The sequence below is a fragment of the Terrapene carolina genome, unplaced genomic scaffold, assembly GCF_002925995.2.
Source record: "Terrapene carolina triunguis isolate 2854851 unplaced genomic scaffold, T_m_triunguis-2.0 Scaffold242, whole genome shotgun sequence".
Taxonomy (NCBI): Eukaryota; Metazoa; Chordata; order Testudines; family Emydidae; genus Terrapene; species Terrapene triunguis.
Window position 1 is genome coordinate 1,937,966 of NW_020664593.1, and position 22,453 is coordinate 1,960,418.

Genomic DNA, 22,453 nt, shown 5'->3' on the forward strand with positions numbered 1-22,453 from the left:
TGGGACCTCTGGCACTGGTGAGTACGCAGAGTACCGCACCACCATCCTCATCCTTCCCTGATGAGGCAGTTACGGCCCCTTCTCCACCTGTTCCGCAGGAGGACTCTAAGACCCACCAGGAACTGTTGAAAAGGGTGGCATCGAGCCTCAACTTTCAAGCTGAGGATGTGGAGGAACCCTCTGACTCCCTCTTCAGTGTCCTCTCAGCCTCGGCACTGGGCAGGGTGGCCCTCCCACTCCACAAAGGAGTTCAATTTGTGGGGCTCTCTGTCTAAATTCGAGGACTACCTTCAGGAGCATGACAAGAAGGAGTTCAAAGCTCTGGTGGAGGAGGGTACAGCGGCTGCCAGGGTGACCCTGCAGGCAGCGTCGGATGCCGCAGATACAGCTTCAAGGTTTGTGGTCTCCGCGGTGTCCATGAGGAGGGCGTTGTGGCTCCTGTTGTGCTGTCCAGCAAGGCACAGAACTCCTTGCAGGACCTTCTGTTCGATGGCAAGGCCCTCTTTGCAGAACAGACGGACGTGAAATTGCACGGCCTGAAAGATTCCCACACAACTCTTAAGACACTTCGCCTCTATGTCCCGGCTCCAGCCAGGACCAAGTTTAAGCCTCAGCAGGCTCCCACCCAGGCCACCCACTCTAAATACGAGCCCCCTTGTAAAAAGTCATGGGACTATAAGAAACACCCGCAGAGGCTGTCCTGGTCTGCCCCCCAGCCTGGGCCTTCCAAGGGCAAACAGGCGGAAAACGTCAGTTTTGACGGGATGCCGAGGGGCGACTTACCAGTTCATACCAGGGATCCATCCGCAATAAAGCTTCCCTTCTCCAACCAGTTGTGTACTTTTCTCCCGGAGTGGTCGTGGCTGACCTTGGACCATTGGGTCCTCAACACCGTCTCCCAGGGCTACACCCTCCAGTTTACGTCTACCCCACCCAATCACCCTCCGTCCCTGTCCCTCCTGGGGGACCCGCCTCACGAGGCCCTGCTTGAGCAGGAGATGGGGTGGCTCCTTGGCCTATGAGTGTGGAAGTGGTGCCAGCAGAGTTCAGACACAAGGGGTACTACTCCCGTTATTTCCTTATCCTGAAGGCCAAAGGGGGGCTCAGGCCCATCTTGGACCTGCGAGGCCTGAATCAGTACATGGTAAAGCTCAAGTTTCACATGGTCTCTCTGGCCTCCATCATCCCCTCCCTGGATCCCGGGGACTGGTTTGCCGCCCTTGATCTGCAGGACACGTACTTCCACATTCATTTATTCGAGGGGCACAGGTCTTTCCTCCATTTCATGGTTGGGTAGGAACACTACCAATTTACGGTCCTCCCGTTTGGCCTGTCCACTGCTCCAAGGGTGTTCACAAAGTGCATGTCTGTGGTGGCGGCCTACCTCAGACATCGTGGGGTTCAGATCTTCCCCTATCTCAACGACTGGCTGGTCAAGCGCAGCTCCAGGTCGCAGGTGCGGGATCACGTGGTGCTCCTCCTGTCCACTTGTGCCACCCTGGGCCCGTTGGTAAACCACACCAAGTCCACGTTAGTCCCGGTGCAGCGCATAGAGTTTATCAGGGCAGTCCTGGATGCAACATCGGTCAGGGCCTCCCTCCCACCGGACAGATTCAAGACCCTAAAAGGACTCAATCGACACAATCACAAGGTTCCCCGTGACCACAGCCAGAGTATGCCTCCAGCTCCTGGGTCACATGTCGGCGTGCACATATGTGGTTCGCCACGCCAGACTCAGGATGAGGCCCCTCCAGCTCTGGTTAGCCTCAGTGTTCTCCCAGTCCAGAGACAGGATGGACAAAGTCCTCACTGTGCCCGAACCGGTGATCATCTCCCTACAATGGTGGTCCTCCCCGGGGAACATGCTCCATGGGGTTCCGTTCAGGGGCAAGCCCCCATCAGTGGAGCTGGTGTCCAACGCATTGGACCAGGGGTGGGGAGCCCATGTGGGGAATGTTCAGACCGAAGGTCTGTGGTCTTCGCAGGACCTTGCCCTGCATATAAACGTCAAGGAGCTCAGGGCAGTCCGTCTGGCATACGTGGCCTTCCACTCGCACCTGGAGGGCAGAGTGGTCAGGGTTCTCACGGACAACACGGCCTCAATGTTTTACATCAACAGGCAAGGCAGGGCCTGCTCCTCTGTCCTCTGCCAGGAAGCCCTCAGGCTGTGGGACTTCTGTATAGCCCACGACATTTGCCTACAAGCCCACCACTTACCAGGCGCCCGGAACTCGCAGGCGGATCGCCTGAGCCGAGACTTCTCCTCTCAGCATGAGTGGTCACTACACCCAGAGATGGTGCACAGGATTTTCCAAGAGTGGGGAACTCCCCAGGTGGACCTGTTCATGACTCAGCAGAACTGCCGGTCTCCCCGCTTCTGCTCCAGGGGGGTTTGGGTGTGGGCGTCATCTCTGTTGCCTTCCTCCTATCCTGGTCGGGCCAGCTTCTCTATGCCTTCCCCCCGATCCTGCTGATTGGCAAGGTCTTAGAGAAGGTAAAAACGGACAGGGCCCAGGTCCTCCTGGTTGCCCTGGCATGGCCCAGGCAACATTAGTACAGGACTGTCACGAGCCTGGCAGTCGCCCCACCGTTGCCATCCTGCCTGGACCTGCTCTCCCAGGACCAGGGCCACCTCCTCCACCGCAACCTAGCGGCACTCCACCTCATGGCGTGGCTGCTCAATGGTTAGGCCAGGAGGAAAGGACATGCTCGGAAGGGTGATTCCGTGACAACTGGTGGGAGCAGTGGGATAAACTGCACCCCGTGGACAGAGCATCCTGCAGTAAGTGACTGGGGAGCAGTAAAACGAAGGGGGATTAGCGAGAGATGGGCCTGCTGAAGGCTCCGAGAGGTGCAGTTCCAGGAGGTGGAGGAGCTTATGGCTTAACCCCGAGAGAGAGTGGACCCCCGAGAAGGGCTGTCGCACTGAAGGGGTTCCTCGCAGGGATCGTAGGGAGCTGAGACAGCACAGGCCTATGAGTCCATGACCACTTGAGAACAGTGTGGAGATGGCCTATAACCATCTCCTTAAGAAGGACATTGTAGAGCTGTGCAGAGAGAGAGGGCTGTGCATTGAAAAGCTCACTAAGGCACAGCTGATTGCTCAATTGGAAGAGGAAGATTGCTCTAAGGAGCCAGTTCTTGACCCAGCTGGGGCCATGAGAGAGGCTGGGAGCAGCCAGGCAGCCCCAGGGCCTGCACTGATTCTTGACCCAGCTGGGGGCGCGAGAGAGGCTGGGAGCAGCCAGGCAGCCCCAGGGCCCGCATCAGCTCCTGACCCAGCTGGAGCCGCAAGAGAGGCTGGGAGCAGCCAGGTGTCCTGGAGACCCATGTCCCCGACCAGCAGGGGGTCTCCACTGCGTTCCCCGTCGGTGGATCTGAGATGGATGGAATTGGATCTGAGATCGAAGGAATCAGAGGACCATGAGAGACAGGGAAGGCATGAAGCAGAACAGCAGGAGAGACAGAGGCAGCATGCACTGGTGATGGCTGAGCTGAGAGGCAGAAGGACCCACCCAAGGGTGAGTGGGGATGGACCCTGGGGTGCCAATTCCACAAGGAACCTTAGCTAACAGCCAGTTGGCTTTTAGCTCATGCGGTAGAGGCTCATGCACTAAGCTCCAGAGGTCCCCGGTTCGATCCTACCCGCTGATGACTGGGGTCTATCGGTGTTACACAGACATAGGAGGGGTTGGGCTGGCTGGTAATTGGGGTTCTCCAAGATATCGGCAGTGACCTCCTGTTGGGGGATGACTGTGTCTCTTTGGGACAGGATCCAGGGCCTGCTCCTGTAACAGCCGAGGATTTGAATTTGAATCCAGGGAACCAATTGGCTGAGACTGAAGCGGTCAGTGAAAATGCAAATGACCTGGCTGGCAGGGGGAGGAGCTGCTAAACTCGGGATACCTGCTTGTCTGTAACCAGAGCTCTGGAGCTGAGTGAGACAGAGAGATACTTCCTACCCCCCTGCACGTGGGGGAGGTGGCTCATGGTGGCTCTGATGCTATGAGCAAAGCAGTGGGCTCGCTGCCTGCCCTCACTGGCACAGCAGGGGCAAAGCTGAGCCCAGGAGGATTAGAGACCCCAGCTAAGTGTGGGGAACCACAGCCAGGGCAAGACACCTGCTAACCAGGGCTGCCTTGTCCAGAGGTGCAAAAGGTCCAGGACAAGGATAAAGCAGCCTTCAGACACCTGCCTGTCATAGAGGAGCCTTTTCAGAAGGTGGCCCTGGACTTGGTGAGGGACGAATGGGAGGGGAAGACTTCCCCTGATGGAGAATCAGTGATGGAGTATGTACTGACTTTCCTGGAAAAGCTCGTTGAGCTCATGGGTCCGGCCAGGGAGAACCTAGCCAGGGCCCAAGGGAGGCAGAAGGTCTGGTACAACCACTCAGCCTATGGCACCGGGGACCAGGTGAGGGTTCTCATCCTGGTGAGGAAAAATAAGCTGCAAGCTGCGTGGGACAGGCCCTTCAAGGTGAACAAGCAGCTGAATGAGGAGAATGATGTGGTGGAACTGCCCAACCAGACTCAGCCACCGAGGGGAGCAGGTCAACATGGAGCCGTACTGTGACAGGGAGAGGCTGGTACTGGCCATGTGTGGCCAGTGGGAGAAAGGGGAAGATCCCCTGGTGGGTCTCTTCCAGAGACAGGAGCCGGCCCCTTGCTGAAATAAATTTCCCTTTCTGACCAGCTAGCCCCTGCCAAGCAGGCAGAGATCAGAGAGATGCTGCATTCGTACCAACAGCTGTTTTCCAACCGGCCTGGGCTCACTAACCGAGCTGTCCACTGGGTGGAGACAGGAGCTGGCCCTCCCATCAGGTGTTCCCCATTTAGAGTAACTGGGAACGCAGCCCAGGCCCTGGAGGGAGAGGTCATGCTGGCTTTCGGGGTGATCCAGCCATCCACCAGCCCTGGGGGCCCCTCCCGTGGTGCTGGTCCCCAGGAAAGATGGGTCAATCTGATTCTGTGTGGCCTAACAGAATTTCAATGTATGGTGCCTGCCCATACCTAGGCCTGATGAGATCCTAGACAAGTTGGGGGGGGTCTCGATACCCCATGACCAGGGATCTCACCAAAGGCTACTGGCAGATGCCTTTAGATCCAGATGCCAGGTTGAAACCTGCTTTTGTCACCCCTTTGGGGCTGTACAAGTCCTTGGTCCTACCTTTCAGGCTCAAGGAGGTGCCGGTCACCTACCAACGCCAGGTGGATCAGGGGGATGGAGAATTCTACCCTAGCATACATTGATGATATTTGTGCCATTAGCCAAACCTGGGAGGACCATGTGTCCCAGGTGAAGACGAGGCTGAGTCGCCTCCAGGATGCAGGCCTGACTAAAAGCTGGGATGTGCAAGGTGGGGATGGCAGAGGTGTCGTACCTGGGCCACAAGGTGGGGAGCGGCTGCCTAAAGCCAGAGCCAGCCAAGGTGGGGGCAATCAGAGACTGGCCTTCTCCCCAGACTAAGAAACAGGCCCAGGCCTTTATTGGGATGGTGGGGCAGTACCGGAGGTTTGTGCCCCACTTTAGCTCTGTGTCAGCTCCCATCACTGAGCTATGCAAGAAGGGTAAGCTAGACAAGCTGGTCTGGACTGAGCAGTGCCAGAGGGCTCTCTGCATGCTGAAGAAGGTCAAGGACCCAGTGCTGGGAAGCTCAGACTTTGACAAGCCCTTTATGGTGTTCACCGATGCCCCAGACACAGGGCTGGGCGTGGTGCAGAGGCAGGCCAATGCAAAGGGGGAGAAACACCCCATCATGTACCTGAGCAGGAAGCTGCTGCCCTGGGAGCAGGGCTATGCAGCCATAGAGAAGGAATGCCTGACCATGGAGTGGGCTCTTAAAAGGCTGCAGCTGGATCTATTTGGGCGGCACTTCACTGTGTACCTGGACCACTCGCCCTGCCGTGGCTGCACCAGATGAGAGGGGCCAATGCCAAGCTCCTGAGATGGAGTCTGTCCTTCCAGGATTATGAGATGGAGGTGGTCCATGTGCTCCCCCAGAGTCCTGACTGGCTTCGTAGGGAGTAGTTCCAGAGCATCGCCCTGGTGACTCCGTGACAATCACCTACTTATTAAAGATCTGTGCCAAGTGCATTCTATCACCAAAGAGGTGTAGGGCCTCCCAAAGAGAGGCAGTATTTTCAGAAAAAGAGACTTTCTACATTAGCAACCCATACTCTCAGATTACATCAACTCATAAACAGCCATTTTGACAGATTGCTCAAGAATTGCAGTGCCACTTTTCAGGATCTAGACTTTTGAATCCTTCCTTTCAGAAATCAGCCAAACTTCTTCCAAAATATATGGACTTCAATTACACCAGACCATTGGGTACTAGAAATAGTATCAGTCAGATACTCCATCCAGTTTGAACTAAAAATCAACAAAGAAAAGTCCAGACTGACACCAATACAAAGAATAGAATTTACAGGGCTTGACAAAGCCCTGGCTGGGATGATTTAGTTGGGAATTGGTCCTGCTTTGAGCAGGGGGTTGGACTAGATGACCTCCTGAGGTCCCTTCCAACCCTGATATTCTATGATTCTATAGATTCTAGAGCTGTTATAGATTCTATAACAGCCAGAGCATATCTGCCTCAGGACATATTCAAGAACATGTCCACTGTCATTGCAGATTCAGTCAAATCCAAACACCAAAGTGATGACTTCCCCAAGTCTTCGTGGACTTATGGCACCTTCCTTGCATGCAGGTTTGGCTAAAATCAGTTTATGTTCGGAGCAGGCATTGCTTAGCTATGCCTCTTTTAGTACCACGAAATGTACTAATTTCCCTAGATTGGTGGGAAGATTCCAAATGTGTGTGAAAGAGGCTAATGTTTGCACCACACCTTCCATCCAGAACCATAGTGACAGATGCTTCCCTCTGGGGGGCACACATGGATCATTGCAGTGTGCAAGGCCTTTGGATTCCAGACAAAGATCAACTGCATATATATGTGTTGCAGGTCAGAGCAGTTCACAGAGCCTGCTCGGTATTCCTTCCATGTATTCAAGGTCAATCAAAGTCAAATCATGACGGACAACACGACTGCCATGTTCTATATAAACAGACAGGGAGGTGCAAGGTCATCTTTGTTGTGTCAGGAGGAAGTTTGTCGATGGAACTGATGTATCCGTTATCAGATATCCCTTACTGTGGTTCGCTTCCCAGGTCTGTAGAATATCTTGGCAGACAGGCTGAGCAAACATTTTTCATCCAACCACGGATGGGAGGTCAAGGACTTGGTCAGACACAGTATCTTCAGGGATTTTTTGAGGAAAAAATGTTCTGTCTGAAAAATTTTACTGAGCATTAGTCCTATGACATTTGGATACTGCAATAGAGAAGGAACTGAGTGGCGGCTGGGCCACTCCATTCTTTATGCTCTCAGTGCAGAGCACAAGGACACTCAAGGCACATGCACAGCCCCAACAGAAACTACTGGCCAAAAAACCATGCACATGTGCACTACCAGCAGAGGAATATATACATAGACAACACATTTCAAAGAACTCCAGTTACTGTACTGAGAAGTAGCCTCTCTTTCTGTGATCTAATGACAACATAGTTATGAAAGCTCTAATTTCTAGTTGCTTCTTGTAGTGTCCAAAAAGGTGTTGCCATCTGATTGTTACTTGGTGGCCTATATGAAATGAATATGGTAGCCTGAGTAAAGTCTTTAGTGAACTAGTATCAAATCATGAAATCACCACCACAATTGTCACTAATTGGCCCTTTAGTTAGCAATCTCAGCAGAGAGGGTGAACAACAAATGGGCCAAGGAAACTGAATACCCTCTTACTCCTAGAGGTGGGGCCCTCATGTTCAGGGCTGAGCACCTGGAAGGATGGAGAAGCTTCCACTTCTACCCGTGCTCTACCTAGTCCGTGCACAAATAGAGGATCTACAGAGCTGCCAGCTTGGCACCTTTCACCACCAATAATTTCAATAAAAATTTGTTTTAAAGGTTTGGATAATTTTATTACCATAACAGAATAATAATGTTGCTTACAGCGTGCTGAAATAAGGCTAATCAAACCTTATGCTTCTGGGTGGAAACTAACTACCGCAGAGTTGGGAAAGCATTAACTCTTCTCTCCCTTCGTCCAGCATTATGCGATTGCTAAAATACAGGATAGGTATTTTCCTCCTTTCTGTAAAGAATCAGATAGCAATCTCTTCTGGTGATGTGATTCTGGACTTGATGAATCGATGGAAGTCCTGTGTTCTTATGATTTTCTATAGGGTCAAGAATGTGATTGGGTACTTTATCATCATCGAAGCAGGGCCCTTTCCATACTGATAAGGCAAAGCTTGAAGGGATATATGTAGCTTTCTGGAGGTTGAGATAGAATGTGCCCACAACATGTGAATAACAAAGAGGAATAAAGTAAACAACAGAATCACAAATTCTGAAATATCTGGAACTCTAGCATGTTTCTTCTCTGTTCAATTTCCAGTGCATATAGAAAAGAATGAGAAACGTGGAGGAGACGGTCCGACTGATCCTCTTGTAAACAAAGTAAGAAAATAGTTTCTTCACTTCAGAAGTGAATAGTATAATGAATGGAATAAAGTATGTTTTATCGTGTGGCTTGAAGGAATATTAAGGACTGTACAAAGTGAATTCCTCTTGCTGGGGATTCTTCGTGAATCTCCATGTGCGTGTTAATTTTATTTAGGGCTGTCATGCAATTAAAAAAATTAATCACGATTAATTGCATTGTTAAACAATAACGGAATACCATTTATTTAAATATTTTTGGATGTTTTCTACATTTTCCAATATACTGATTTCAATTACAACACAGACTAGAAAGTGTATATTGCTCACTTTATATTTATTTTTTATTACAAATATTTGCACTGTAAAAAACAAAAGCATGCTCCACACCTCGTCCCTCTCAGATTTTGGAAGGCACTTCTGATTCTTAAACCTTGGATCGAGTGCTGTAGCTATTTTTAGAAATCTCACATTGGTATCTTCTTTGCGTTTTGTCAAATCTGCTGTGAAAGTGTTCTTAAAACAAACATGCTGGGTCATCATCCGAGACTGCTATAACATGAAATATATGGCAGAATGTGGGTAAAACAAAGCCAAAGCCAAAGACATACAGTCTCCCCCAAGGAGTTCAGTCACAAATTTAATTAACGCATTATTTTTTAATGAGCATCAGCAGCATGGAAGCATGTCCTCTGGAATGGTGGCCGAAGCGTGAAGGGGCATACAAATGTTTAGCATATCTGGCACATAAATACCTTGCAACGCCGGCGACAAAAGTGTCATGCGAACGCCTGTTCTCACTTTCAGGTGATGTAAATAAGAAGCAGGCAGCAGCATCTCCTGTAAATGTAAACAAACTTGTTTGTCTTAGTGATTGGCTGAACAAGAAGTAGGATTGAGTGGACTTGTAGGCTCTAAAGTTTTGCATTGTTTTGTTTTTGAGAGCAGTTATGTAACAAAAAAATTCTACATTTGTAAGTTGCACTTTCATGATAAAGAGATTGCTCTACAGTACTTGTATGAGGTGAATTGAAAAATACTATTTCTTTTGTTTATCATTTTACAGTGCAAATATTTGTAATAAAAATAATATAAAGTGAGCAGTGTACACTTTGTATTCTGTGTTGTAATAGAAATCAATATATTTGAAAATGTAGAAAAACATCCAAAAACATTTAATAAATTTCATTGGTATTCTATTGTGTAACAGTGCGATTAATCACGATTAATTTTTTTTAGTTAATCATGTGAGTTAACTGCAATTAATTGACAGCCCTAATTTTATTATATTTGGGATAATACCCTAAAGTCCAGTAGCTTTAAAGTACTGTAAAATCAGCCTCTTGCAATTCTGCACTATCCAAGAAGGAGGGTGGAGAGGGCCTTCTCATGCCAATGCTGTGCTACTTATTGAGTGCAAGAGATTAATTTTAGAGTAAGAGCTTAAGAGAGATTGCCAAACTGTAATCTCACTAACAGACTGTGTGGTTTGGCATCTTCACAAACATCTGTCTGCCGTTTAGCCCGAGATAAGTAAAGCCATGTTAAAGTGACTTCACAAGACCTGTCTGTAAGTCTGTAATTGCTTACAGCACTCAGAAGCATATAACCTAACAATAGAAATATTTAGATTATGTTGACTATAAAGCAGTCAAAGGCAAAATCTTTTTGTCAATTTTTATTCTTACTAAAACATTGCCATATAGATGTACACATGTGCAGCTTTATGCAGTTAACTATGATGCTGCACTGGGCACTGTCTGTTCTATATTCTATTCTACCTCGTGCTCCTCACTGTAGTTAAGTCAACAGAATTACATTCAGTTTAAAACAACTAAATACTAAAATACTGATTTTTTTATTGTTTTGATGTACTTTGAGGTTAAACAACAGAGGTATGGCCCGGAGACAGATTTAGTGGAAATACAAAAGACTCAGCAGCGGCATTTGACAGACTGGAGTTTTGCTGAACATTATGAGCCACGTCTTCTTCTTCAGGTATTTATGAGCTGTGATTCTCATAGGCACAATAGCTCTGGGGTCTGGTGCATAGAGTGCTAGTAACAGGATACAGAGCATTTTGTGTATTATGTGTAGTGCTGGGGAGGATCCGGTGGTCGTGGTACACATAGGTACCAACGACATGGGGAAGGATAGGAGGGAGATCCTGGAGGCCAAATTTAGGCTGTTAGGTAAGAGATTGAAGTCCAGGACCTCCATGGTAGCATTCTCTGAAATGTTTCCAGTTCCATATGCAGGGCCAGTTAGACAGGCAGAACTGCAGGGTCTCAATGTGTGGATGAGACTGTGGTGTAGGGAGGAGGGGGTTAGATTTATTAGGAACTGGGGAAGCTTTTGGGAGAGGGGGAGCCTATACAGGAAGGATGGGCTCCACCTAAACCAAAACAGAACCAGATTGCTGGCGTTTAAAATTAAAAAGGTGGTAGAACAGTTTTTAAACTAAGGGCTGGGGGAAAGCCGACAGGTGCGGAGGAGCATGTGACTCGGACAGCCCTTGGGGAGGATCTATAAATGGAGATTCCCTATGTCCTAATAAGGAGGAGAGGATGGAAAATGATAAAATACAGGGAGGATCTGATGAGAAAAGGTCAAATGAAAAAAAGTCCCATTCAATTACATCATGCAATAGGGGACAGCCAAAAAATGACAAGTTTTTAAAATACTTATATACCAATGCTAGAAGTCTAAATAATAAGATGGGTGAACTAGAGTGCCTAGTATTAAATGAGGATATTGATATAATAGGCATCACAGAAACCAGGTGGAATGAGGATAATCAATGGGACACAGTAATACCAGGGTACAAAATATATCGGAAGGACAGAACAGGTCGTGCTGGTGGGGGAGTGGCACTATATGTGAAAGAAAGCATAGAATCAAATGAAGAAAAAATTGTAAATGAACTAAATTGTACTATAGAATCTCTATGGATAGTAATTCCATGCTTGAAAAATAAGAATATAGCAGTAGGGCTATATTACAGACCACCTGACCAGGATGGTGTTAGTGACTCTGAAATACTCAGGGAGATTAGAGAGGCTATTAAAATAAAAAAATCAATAATAATAATGGGGGATTTCAACTATCCCCATATTGACTGGGTACATATCACCTCAGAAAGGGATGCTGAGATAAAGTTTCTTGACACCTTAAATGACTGCTTCTTGGAACAGCTGGTCCTGGAACCCACAAGAGGAGAGGCAATTCTTAATTTAGTTCTAAGTGGAGCACAGGATCAGGTTCAAGAGGTGAATATAGGTGGACCACTTGGTAATAGTGACGATAATATAATTAAATTTAACATCCCTGTGGCAGGGAAAACTCCACAGCGGCCCAACACTGTAGCATTTAATTTCAGAAAGGGAAACTACACAAAAATGAGGAGTATAGTGAAACAGAAATTAAAAGGTACAGTACCAAAAGTAAAATCCCTGCAAGCGGCGTGGAAACTTTTTAAAGAACCATAATAGAGGCTCAACTTAAATGTATACCCCAATTTAAAAAACATAGTAAGAGAACCAAAAAAGAGCCACAGTGGTTAAACAACAAAGTAAAAGCAGCAGTGAGAGGCAAAAAGGCATCCTTTAAAAAGTGGAAGACAAATCCTAATGAGGAAAATAGAAAAGAGCATAAACTCTGGCAAATGAAGTGTAAAAATATAATTAGAAAGACCAAAAAAGCATTTGAAGAACAGCTAGTCAAAGACTCCAAAAGTAATAGCAAATTTTTTTTAAATACATCAGAAGCAGAAAGCCTGCTAAACAACCAGTGGGGCCCCTGGACAATCGAGATGTTAAAGGAGCATTCAAAGACGATAAGGCCATTGTGGAGAAACTAAATTAATTCTTTGCATTGGTCTTCACTGTTGAGGATGTGAGGGAGATTCCCAAACCTGAGCCATTCTTTTTGGGTGACAGATCTGAGGAACTGTCCCAAATTGAGGTGTCATTAGAGGAGGTTTTGGAACAAATTGAAAAACTAAACAGTAATAAGTCTCCAGGACCTGATGGTATTCACCCAAGAGTTCTGAAGGAACTCAAATGTGAAATTGCAGGACTACTAACTGTCATCTGTAACCTATCATTTAAAGCAGCTTCTGTACCAAATGACTGGAGGATAGCTAATGTGACACCAATTTTTAAAAAGGGTTCCAGAGGTGACCCTAACAACTACAGGCCAGTAAGCCTCACTTCAGTACCGGGCAAATTGGTTGAAACTATCGTAAAGTACAAAATTGTCAGACACATAGATGAACATAATTTATTGGGAAATAGTCAACATGTTTTTTGTAAAGGGAAATCATGCCTCACCAGTCTACTAGAATTTTTTGAGGGGGTCAACAAGCATGCGAACAAAGGAGATCCAGTGGATATAGTGTATTTAGATTTTCAGAAAGCCTTTGACAAGGTCCCTCATCAAAGGCTCGTAAGCAAAATAAGCAGTCATGGGAAGGCTCTCTCATGGATTGGTAACTGGTTAAAAGATAGAAAACAAAGGGTAGGAATAAATGCTAGAAATACTCTTCTCTCTCATTTCCAGGGGTCTGTACTGGGCCTAGTACTATTTAACATATTCATAAATGATCTGGAAAAAGGGGTAAACAGTGAGGTGGCAAAATTTGCAGATGATACAAAACTACTCAAGATAGTTAAGTCCCAGGCAGACTGCAAAGAGCTACAAAAGGATCTCACAAAACTGGGTGACTGGGCAACAAAATGGCAGATGAAATTTAATGTTGATAAATGCAAAGTAATGCACATTGGAAAACATAATCCTAACTATACATATACAATGATGGGGTCTAAATTTGGTGTTACCACTCAAGAAAGAAATCTTGGAGTCATTGTGGATAGTTCTCTGAAATCATCCACTCAATATGCAGTGGCAGTCAAAAAAGCGAACAGAATGTTGGGAGTCATCAAGAAAGGGATAGATAATAAGACAGAAAATATCATATGGCCTCTATATAAATCCATGGTACACCCACACCTTGAATACTTAATGTTGATAAATGCAAAGTAATGCACATTGGAAAACATAATCCTAACTACACATATACAATGATGGGGTCTAAATTAGCTGTTACCACTCAAGACAGAGATCTTGGAGTCATTATGGATGGTTCTCTGAAATCATCCACTCAATGTGCAGCGGCAGTCAAAAAAGCGAACAGAATGTTGGGAATCATCAAGAAAGGGATAGATAATAAGACAGAAAATATCATATAGTCTCTATTTAAATCCATGGTATGCCCACACCTTGAATACTGCGTGCAGATGTGGTCACTTGATCTCAAAAAAGAAATATTGGAATTGGAAAAGGTTCAGAAAAGGGCAACAAAAATTATTAGGGGTATAGAAAGGCTTCCGTATGAGGCGAGATTAATAAGATTGGGACTTTTCAGCTTGGAAAAGAGGCGACTAAGGGGGGATATGATAGAGGTCTATAAAATCATGAGTGGTATAGAGAAAGTAAATAAGGAAATGTTATTTATTCCTTTTCATAATACAAGAACCAAGGGTCACCAAATGAAATTAATAGGTAGCAGGTTTAAAACAAACACAAGAAAGTATTTTTTCATGCAACATACTGTCAACCTCTGGAACTCCTTGCCGGAGGGTATTATGAAGGCCAATACTATAACGGGGTTCAAAAGTGAGCTAGATAGATTCATGGAAGGTCCATCAATGGCTATTAGCCAGGATGGGCAGGAATAGTGTCCCTAGCCTCTGTTTGCCAGAAGCTGGGATTGGGTGACAGGGCATGGATCACTTGATGATAACCTGTCTGTTCATTCCCTTTGGGGCACCTGCCATTGGCCACTGTCAGAGGACAGGATACTGGGCTTGATGGACCTTTGGTCTGACCCAGTATGGCTGTTCTTATGTTCTTATTTTACTGATAGGACACTGATTCAGATTTGGCCCTGATAAATGGTTACCAAAAGCCATTATTCTTCAACTGCTTTTTGGTGACTTTTACTAAATGAGTTTGTCATTTTAATCTATTTTGTAATTTTGTTCATGACTCAAAAACAGCATTGCAATTGTCCATTTTAGCATTGGAGCCCAGACTGAACATGTGATAGAAGGGACTTTCTTCTTATCCCTAGGATTGGCTTTTCTGTGGCAACAATGACATTGGCTGCAAGGGTTAGGAACGCTTCCCTGCATCCATTTTATGAATAAATGGAAGACTTTAGTGTTCATGACTGTCAGCAAGAACAAAGGGTCCTGTCCTTCAAGTTCTCCATGTGCAGTACTCCCATGGATATGAGAGACCCATAATAGAAATAGGATAATGACTGATATTTATCTTAAAGGAAAGAAAAAACAAGAACTGTAAAAGATTAATCAGAGTGTAGTACTGCAAATACATTGTGGTCTGTTCTTTCCTCAATGTACCCTAGGATTGTGCCTGTTAGGAATATCCCAGAGTTGTACTAACCCAGAGGGTATGAGGAGGTATTCTGCCATGAACCCCAGGGGGAGTAGAGATGGAGCAGACCCTGTGCTCTGTTGAATTACAGAGATTGTAGTTCTGCTTAGCTTTTTGTACTCTTCCCACCACACTGACCACACATGTAAAGACCAGATAGAATCTGGTCCTAAATTACAGTACATGGGAAATTCCTACTAATGCAGTGGACCTTAGTATCTATACCACTGGTAGTAATTAATAAAGATGGTTATAAAATGTCCATGAAAACAAAATTTCAACACAAAATGGAAGTCTTGTAAAAACTTTTCCTTTTTCTCATCAGCTCTAGTAATTAAATTTCTTCATTAAAATTGGCACATACCATTTCATTTTCTATATGAAAAGCAATATACTCTCTGCCACACCTTTACATATCCTTTTGCATATTGCTGTTAATTAGTTTTCTTTTGTAAACTGAATATTCAGTTAACTAGAATTTATTCATAAAATAGATTCAACCCAATAATTTATGATATATAAATGAATTTCAGTTCCATTTCAGCTCTAGCATTATGCAAAAATGATAGCATATAAAATGAGATAAAATGAGATTCAGCATAGAGCCAGTACATGCATTAAAAAAGGATGCACAACACAGAATGGGCTAGAAAAATTTACTGGAAAGCAGTAAATCTGGAGAACACCAGCAGTGATAGCACAGTGAATTTGATACAATATGAACTTATAATGTGATATAGCCATAAAAGAAGTAAATTTATTTTCTTTCTGCATATTTGTAGGCAAGGGGATGATACTTCTTTTCTGTATAGCTCCAGCCACACCTGAAATATTGCATTCAGGTTGCATCCCAAAGAGATGGGGGTGGGGGGTAGGAGAAGATCAAGTTATGGTTCCTATGAATTTGCTAGTGGAGTTGGTTGACTGCATGGGTATAGCTCAGGGATCGGCAACCTTTCAGAAGTGGTGTGCCGAGTCTTCATTTATTCACTCTAATTTAAGGTTTTGTGTGCCAGTAATACATTTTAATGTTTTTAGAAGGTCTCTTTCTCTAAGTCTATAATATACAACTAAACTATTGTTGTATGTAAAGTAAATAAGGTTTTTAAAATGTTTAAGAAGCTTCATTTAAAATTAAATTAAAATGCAGAGCCCACCGGACTGGTGGCCAGGACCTGGGCAGTGTGAGTACCACTGAAAATCAGCTCGCGTGCCGCCTTCGGCATACATGCCATAGGTTGCCTACCCCTGGTATAGCTAGTGGCACTCCTTAAATGCATGTGGTTGTGGAAATACAGCTTCTACATAACTGGGGACTCTAGAAAGACCTTCTGTCTGCTGGAGGCAGAATGCCTTTTGGTGCTTCTGGTGTAGTGAGGCTCTGTGCCATCCCTTACTATGGGACATCCCTACAAGGCACAATCAAGCCCTCTTGTAGGAGTTGGGGGTGCCATTTGTCTATATGGAGGATGTGTCTTAAGTATTAATTTCTTTTCATTTTCAGGTTTTACACAATGCAACCCAACAATACAGGTGTATTGATTCCTATTACCACACACAAGATAACTCTCTGCTTACAGTCCTTCACAATCCAATGAACCAACACCGTCAGTGCAAGGAATCCTGGGATATTGCAATGCACTCTGATGTTGGATTCAGGTAATACTTTTTTTTAGATGTTATCTTCAAACAGGCATTTTAGCTGAAAGCCTGGCAATGGAAAAGGACCTTGACATAACAAGCACTTATGAAATATGGTGGCATCAGAAAAATCAATGGGTTAACTGTAATACCTGGCAATAAACGGTTCAAGAAGAAATTACTAAGTCATTAGGGGCCAGGGATTGGGGGCATAGTAATATCACTTTATCTAAAATTATACCACAGACTGTACTGAGGTAAAAAAATTCTGAGTGAATAGAGCCACCCCATAGAATTTGTATGCTTACAAATCACAAGTCATAAAAATACAAATATGTTAATAGGGTTATATACTGGCCTCCATATCAGGAAAAACGATATTGGGGGCACTATTTTGAGGGAGATCAAAGAGCCAGCTAAGTCTAATTAAACAAATCAGTTCCTTCAACTACCCATATATGAACTGGTCAAGTGTCACAACAGGACAAGGTTTACAGAAGCAATTTCACAATACCTTAAACAATTTCTTCTTGGAACACCAAGTCATAGAGAATACAAACAAAGGGTCTATTCTTTGTCCCTAATTAGTTTCCACAACACCTGATTTTGGTACTGTGGTTCAGGGGTAATCCAAACAACAGAGTAGTCAGTGAAAAATGTGAGATTCTCTGTGGCATGGTTTGCAAGGATTTGTGGAGTCTTGTAAGGATAACCATACTATAAGTGGGACAGGAGGTACTCCGTGCTTATACAGAAAAAGTGTGAATTTTCTGTCCCAGCCCAACATGTATTTCTTTAAGGAAACAAGCAAAAGGAGCAGCAGCTATTGAAATAAAATAAAATATGTCCATTTGTCCTGGTTTTTCAAGAAGAGTCTCTGTTTCATATGATGTCTCACTATCCTTGGAGCATCTTTTGAAATAGATGAAATGTCATAATTTTTCATTCTAGCAGTTAATTTTTTTTATAACTACAAAATGTTTGTTCACATTATATCACTATACCAAGCAAAACTTGCTCTGTGTTAGTCAGGAACAGATCGTCCAATGGAATGAGTGTTCTTCAAACATTTCTTCGCACAGATCCTGTTGTAGGTGTGTGTGCCCCATGTGCGTGAGCTCAGAATGTTTTAGCCAGCAGTATCTGTTAAGGCTGCATATGCATCCTGCACACCCTCAGGCTCCTTCTCTTGAGGCATAAAGGACAGAGAAGCCCCAACCGCTACTCAGTTCTTTCCTACCACCCATGGCAGCGTGTTGAAGAGGTACAGTGTCTATCTGCTTCCCCATAGCCTGTTACATTATGTTTAGAGGTTAGTAGTGAGTTTGATCTTTTTTTTTTTTTGTAATTCTTCATAACTAGTAAGTTTCATTCAAGCCCATTGACAAAAAAAGAGAGAGACTTTTAATTTGTTTTGCGTTTCCACTTGGTACCAAATCATAGATCTGATGGATGAGATGTTGTCTCCAGGCTTTAAAATCTGTTCTGCCTGCTAGGCAGCAATGCCTGCAAACAATGGACTAATACATGCCTTTTTTGTCAAGTGGAATTATAGATCCCCAGCAAACATTCATTTTGCAAATCTTTCTCTAAGTGCATACAAAAAGCTCATGATGCCCGTCAGAAATTATTTTTAATGGAAAGATCAGTGAAATATGTCTCTGACTCTGAGTTCCCTCTTTGAAGGCAGTCTGCTGCTGCTGCTGCTTCAAAACCAGTTTCTGTCAGTGCTTCAGCTACCAGAGATACTGCCAGGAGCTAAGAGGTCATCCGGCTCTAAGAGACCTTGTACTTCTCAGAAACTTACTGAACCTTCTCTTCAGATCAGTCAGTGGATCCTGTTCCTTATTCTCTTATTTTCTGCTCCTTATTCATCTAGATCCAAATCTAGAAATAGGTCACTTCCTTCTAAGGAGTCATCTAAGATACCGCAGTCCTCAAGCAAAGTGCTCCATCAGGAATTTCAACAAGAACCTCATACTAAGGAGGGAGATCTTGTGAAGGAGTATGAGGAGCAACCTATCCCTTTGAATGTTTCTTCTTCATAACCCGATAAAGTTGTGGCACCATCTACTTCTTCCACAGTTAATGACTTTAAGGATTTTAGGACCTTCTTTAAAAAATGGCGGATACTCTGGAGATATCTCTAGAAGTCATCCAGGAAAGGTCAGACAAGTTATTTGATATTCTGCATCTGGTCTCTCAGGGTCACTTGATCATTCCTATAAATTAGGGTATCCTTGAACCAGTCAAGGATTTGTGACAAACTCCTGCATCCATTTCTGTTACATCAACAAGAGCAGGTTGGAGATAACAATTTTCTCCTACAGAGTATGAGTACTTTTTTACCAAACACATCCCTGGGTCTTTAGTTGTAGTGGTGGATCATGAAAAATCTAAGCATCAGGGTTTGGAGGGCCAGTTGGTGGTGAAAATCGTATATCAGGCCTTTTTGGATGTTCTGACACTATGTCAGGATCAATGGCTACTGCAGTCACTGTGCACAGAACATCATGACTACAGACTTCATCCAGAAGTAGACCAAGCCACAACTGAGTACCTTCCTTTTGAGGGCTGTGTTTTTTAAATTCAAAGACTTAAGAGATGCTTTATTCTTTTAAAAGACTCCAGGGCAACACTTCGGTTTCTAGGCCTACATACCCCATTCCAGAAGAGGAAGCAAAGTAGACCTCAGTCCTTCTTGAGTGAAGGGCCTCCATCATCCTTGTATTCATGCCAACAAAAGGCTCTTGAATTTTACAAGAAAGGACCATATTTCCAAAAGAAAAGTGGCCCTCCTTCATTTACTGTTACTGCATACTCATCATCGGGCAAAGGTTGCAGGTTTGATGCTGCAGTCAAGAGTCTTGGACCAGTTTGTGAAGGTCCGTACACCTTCTCCCCTGCGTTTGGCAACCTCCTTCCTTTTTCTGCAGATTCATGGATTGCAATTACTACCAACCAGTGTGTCTTAGAATATCCAGCAAGGATATTCAGTATAATTGCAATCTAGGCCAACTCCACACACCCTACCCAATCCCTTTTCATGAACTCTTTGCATGGGAGCCTGTCTTGTATGAAGACAGACTCTTCTTCAATGGGGTGTAATAAAGATGGTGCCTCCAGCATTCTGCAATTCCCACTACTTCCTCATTCTGAAGAAGAAAGGGGGTTGGCATCTTATATTAGATCTCAAAGACATCTCAACAAATTCATCCATCACTTCAAATTTGACTCTTTAGTCAATAATCCTCTCTCTAGATCCCATGAAGTCATTCACAACATTTGATTTGCAGGATGCTTGCACGTGTCAATCTATCCAGCCCACAGGAAATATCTACATTTTATGGTCAATGGCCTTCAGTACCAATTCAAAGTCCTACCATTTGGTCTCTCAAAAGTGCCAAAGGTGTTTACCAAATGACTCTCAGTGGTAGCAGTTCACCTGAAGAGACACGGCCTTCAATTGTCCACATATGTTGATGACTGACTGATTTGGGGGCACACATCACAACAGGTCACCAGAGATGTTCACATGGTTCTCCAGATGTTTTCCTGACTTGGCTTCAAGATCAGTTGAGACAAATATACTCTCACCTTTACTAAATTGATAGAATGTATAGGGGCAAGATTGGACACCTTCCTTGAGAAGTTTTGTATATTGAGTGATCTTATTTCAAACCTGCCTTACATGACCCCACAAGTCAGCAAGACTGTGCCACCATCCTCAGGAGGAGGTGTGCTGTGTAAATTTTCCATTTATCTTACAGCAATTTAGTTCTATCTTTTATGTGTCTGTGTAAGTTTGATTAGAATTTGGTGCTTCATATATACAGAGGGTGGTTAAGTGAACAAATGCTAAGGGCAAGTATAAATCAGGAGTAACTCGAGTGAAGTCAATGGAATTACAGTGGTTGTAAACCACTAAGAGGGGAGAATCAAGATTTTGACTCTTCTTACTGACCCTTGTTAAGTTAAATTAATGAATGGTGATTTATGGCTAGCTGAATTTTTTTTTTGGGGGGGGGGGGGCAAATGATGCCTTTTAACTCAAATGTTAAACATAAAATGTAGTGAGCAAAGATCAATAAGGCAAAGATAAAAATTCCCATACAGAAAAAAAAACCTGGTAAACTCTACCCGACTCTTAAAGATTATGGTAAAATGTTCAGATAGCAGCTAAAAAAACAAGACTGTCTCTAGTGAAAGGTAGAATGAAAAAGATATTGTTTGATCCAGTATCATATTAATTAATACAGTATTTTCACTGTTAATAGAAGTAATATGTTTATTTTCAGAAACTATCTGGAGCTGGTGGCCAACTCAATTGAAGACTGGGTGACAAAGGAAGAAACCAAATATCAGGAAGAAAAAATGGCTAAGGAACTGGAGAGCCTTAAACTAGCTAAAGGCATGACAGAGAGACCTCCTGAAGATAAACCTTGTGCCTCCACTAGCAAAAAAGCTGCATCTCCTAAGAAAACAAAAAGTTCGTATCTTTCTATATTTATCCCAGAAAACTAATTCCCAACCCTCAAAAGTTTGAGTTTTGCTCAACTCACCATTCTGCAAGGGAACAACATACCACCAAACAACCTTAACTGTGCGTTAGCATAGGGTTTTGCCATTGAATTGTAATACAATTAAATAATAATTGTGAAACACCAGTGTATCTGCCCTTCTAACCTTCTGACCAGAGAAACAAGGATTTTAAACAGGGAATCCATCCTGGCCTTTGCACTGAGCCAGACTTATTTTATTTTATTTTGGCAACATATTTATTGTTCCCCTCTCATTTCTCAAAGGCAGTACATCAAGACCGAACAGTAAAGCAGAGGTCACACCGGAACTTCCAGAAAAAAATCCTTCTGTCAGAGAAGGCTCCCTCAAGGTGAGACAAGAAAAGCAAAAGTCCAATAGTCCTTCCCCAGTTGGTGGATTGGGATGTGTGAGGGGGTCCTGGCCCAGATGGCAGGAGGGATCAGGGTGGATGAGAGGACCCTGGCCCAGCAGGCGGGGGGGATTGGGTCATGTGTGGCGGCAGGGGGATCAGAGTATGTGAGGGGGCCCTCCCTGTCTGTGGGGATGGGATAGACTGCCCCACAAACACCTGCTCATGCTTCAAGCTGTGGATCCTGGTCTCTCCCAAATCCCCGTGCTGGGGCTGGGCCCCTTCAGCCTTGATTCCTTCCCCCTTCCCCTACGAGGACAGGGGTGTCATCGTCATCCCCACACACACACATACCTGCTAATGCTCCAAATGGCAGATCCCAATGTCAGTTCCTCACCAGGCAGTGCTGTGATGGCTTCCTTGAGCCTGCCAGGGGCCACTGTGGGGGGCTAGGCTGGGGCTCCTAATCACCACATGTTGTAATCACTGCCCTCCTCTCCCCACTGGCCAGATAGAAAGCAGCAGCCAGGGCTAGGGCTGAGCGCGGATCAAGACAAGCCCTAATCATCTAGTCTGACCTCCTGTATAACACAGGCCACAGAATTTTCCCAAAATAATTCATAGAGCAGATCTTTTAGAAAAACATAAAATCTTAATTTAAAAATAGTCAGTAATGGAAAATCCACCACAACCCTTGGTAAGTTGTTCCAATGGTTAATTACTCTCACTGTTAAATATTACCTTATTTCCAGTCTGAATCTGTCTAGCTTCAACTTCCAGCTATTGGACCATGTTATGCCTTTCTCTGCTAGGCTGAAGAGTTCATTGTTAAATATTTGTTCCCCACATAGGTACCTATAGACCAGTGGTTCCCAAACTTTAACAAACTGTGAACCCCTTTCACCAAAATGTCAAGTCTCGCGAACCCCCTCCTAAAAAAGAATATTTCCAGGGATTTT

At 44.6% G+C, this 22,453-nt stretch overlaps 1 protein-coding gene across 1 annotated transcript in view; it reads left to right on the top strand.

Moving 5' to 3' along the window:
* SPAG17 (sperm associated antigen 17) overlaps window positions 1-22,453 on the top strand; it is a 244,626-nt gene that overhangs the window by 123,321 nt on the left and 98,852 nt on the right. The window contains exons 15-19 of the mRNA XM_026657376.1: window positions 8,460-8,521; window positions 10,397-10,501; window positions 16,467-16,621; window positions 20,902-21,092; window positions 21,409-21,494. Of these exons, the coding sequence (XP_026513161.1) occupies window positions 8,460-8,521; window positions 10,397-10,501; window positions 16,467-16,621; window positions 20,902-21,092; window positions 21,409-21,494 (599 nt within the window). The remainder of the gene's footprint in view (window positions 1-8,459; window positions 8,522-10,396; window positions 10,502-16,466; window positions 16,622-20,901; window positions 21,093-21,408; window positions 21,495-22,453) is intronic.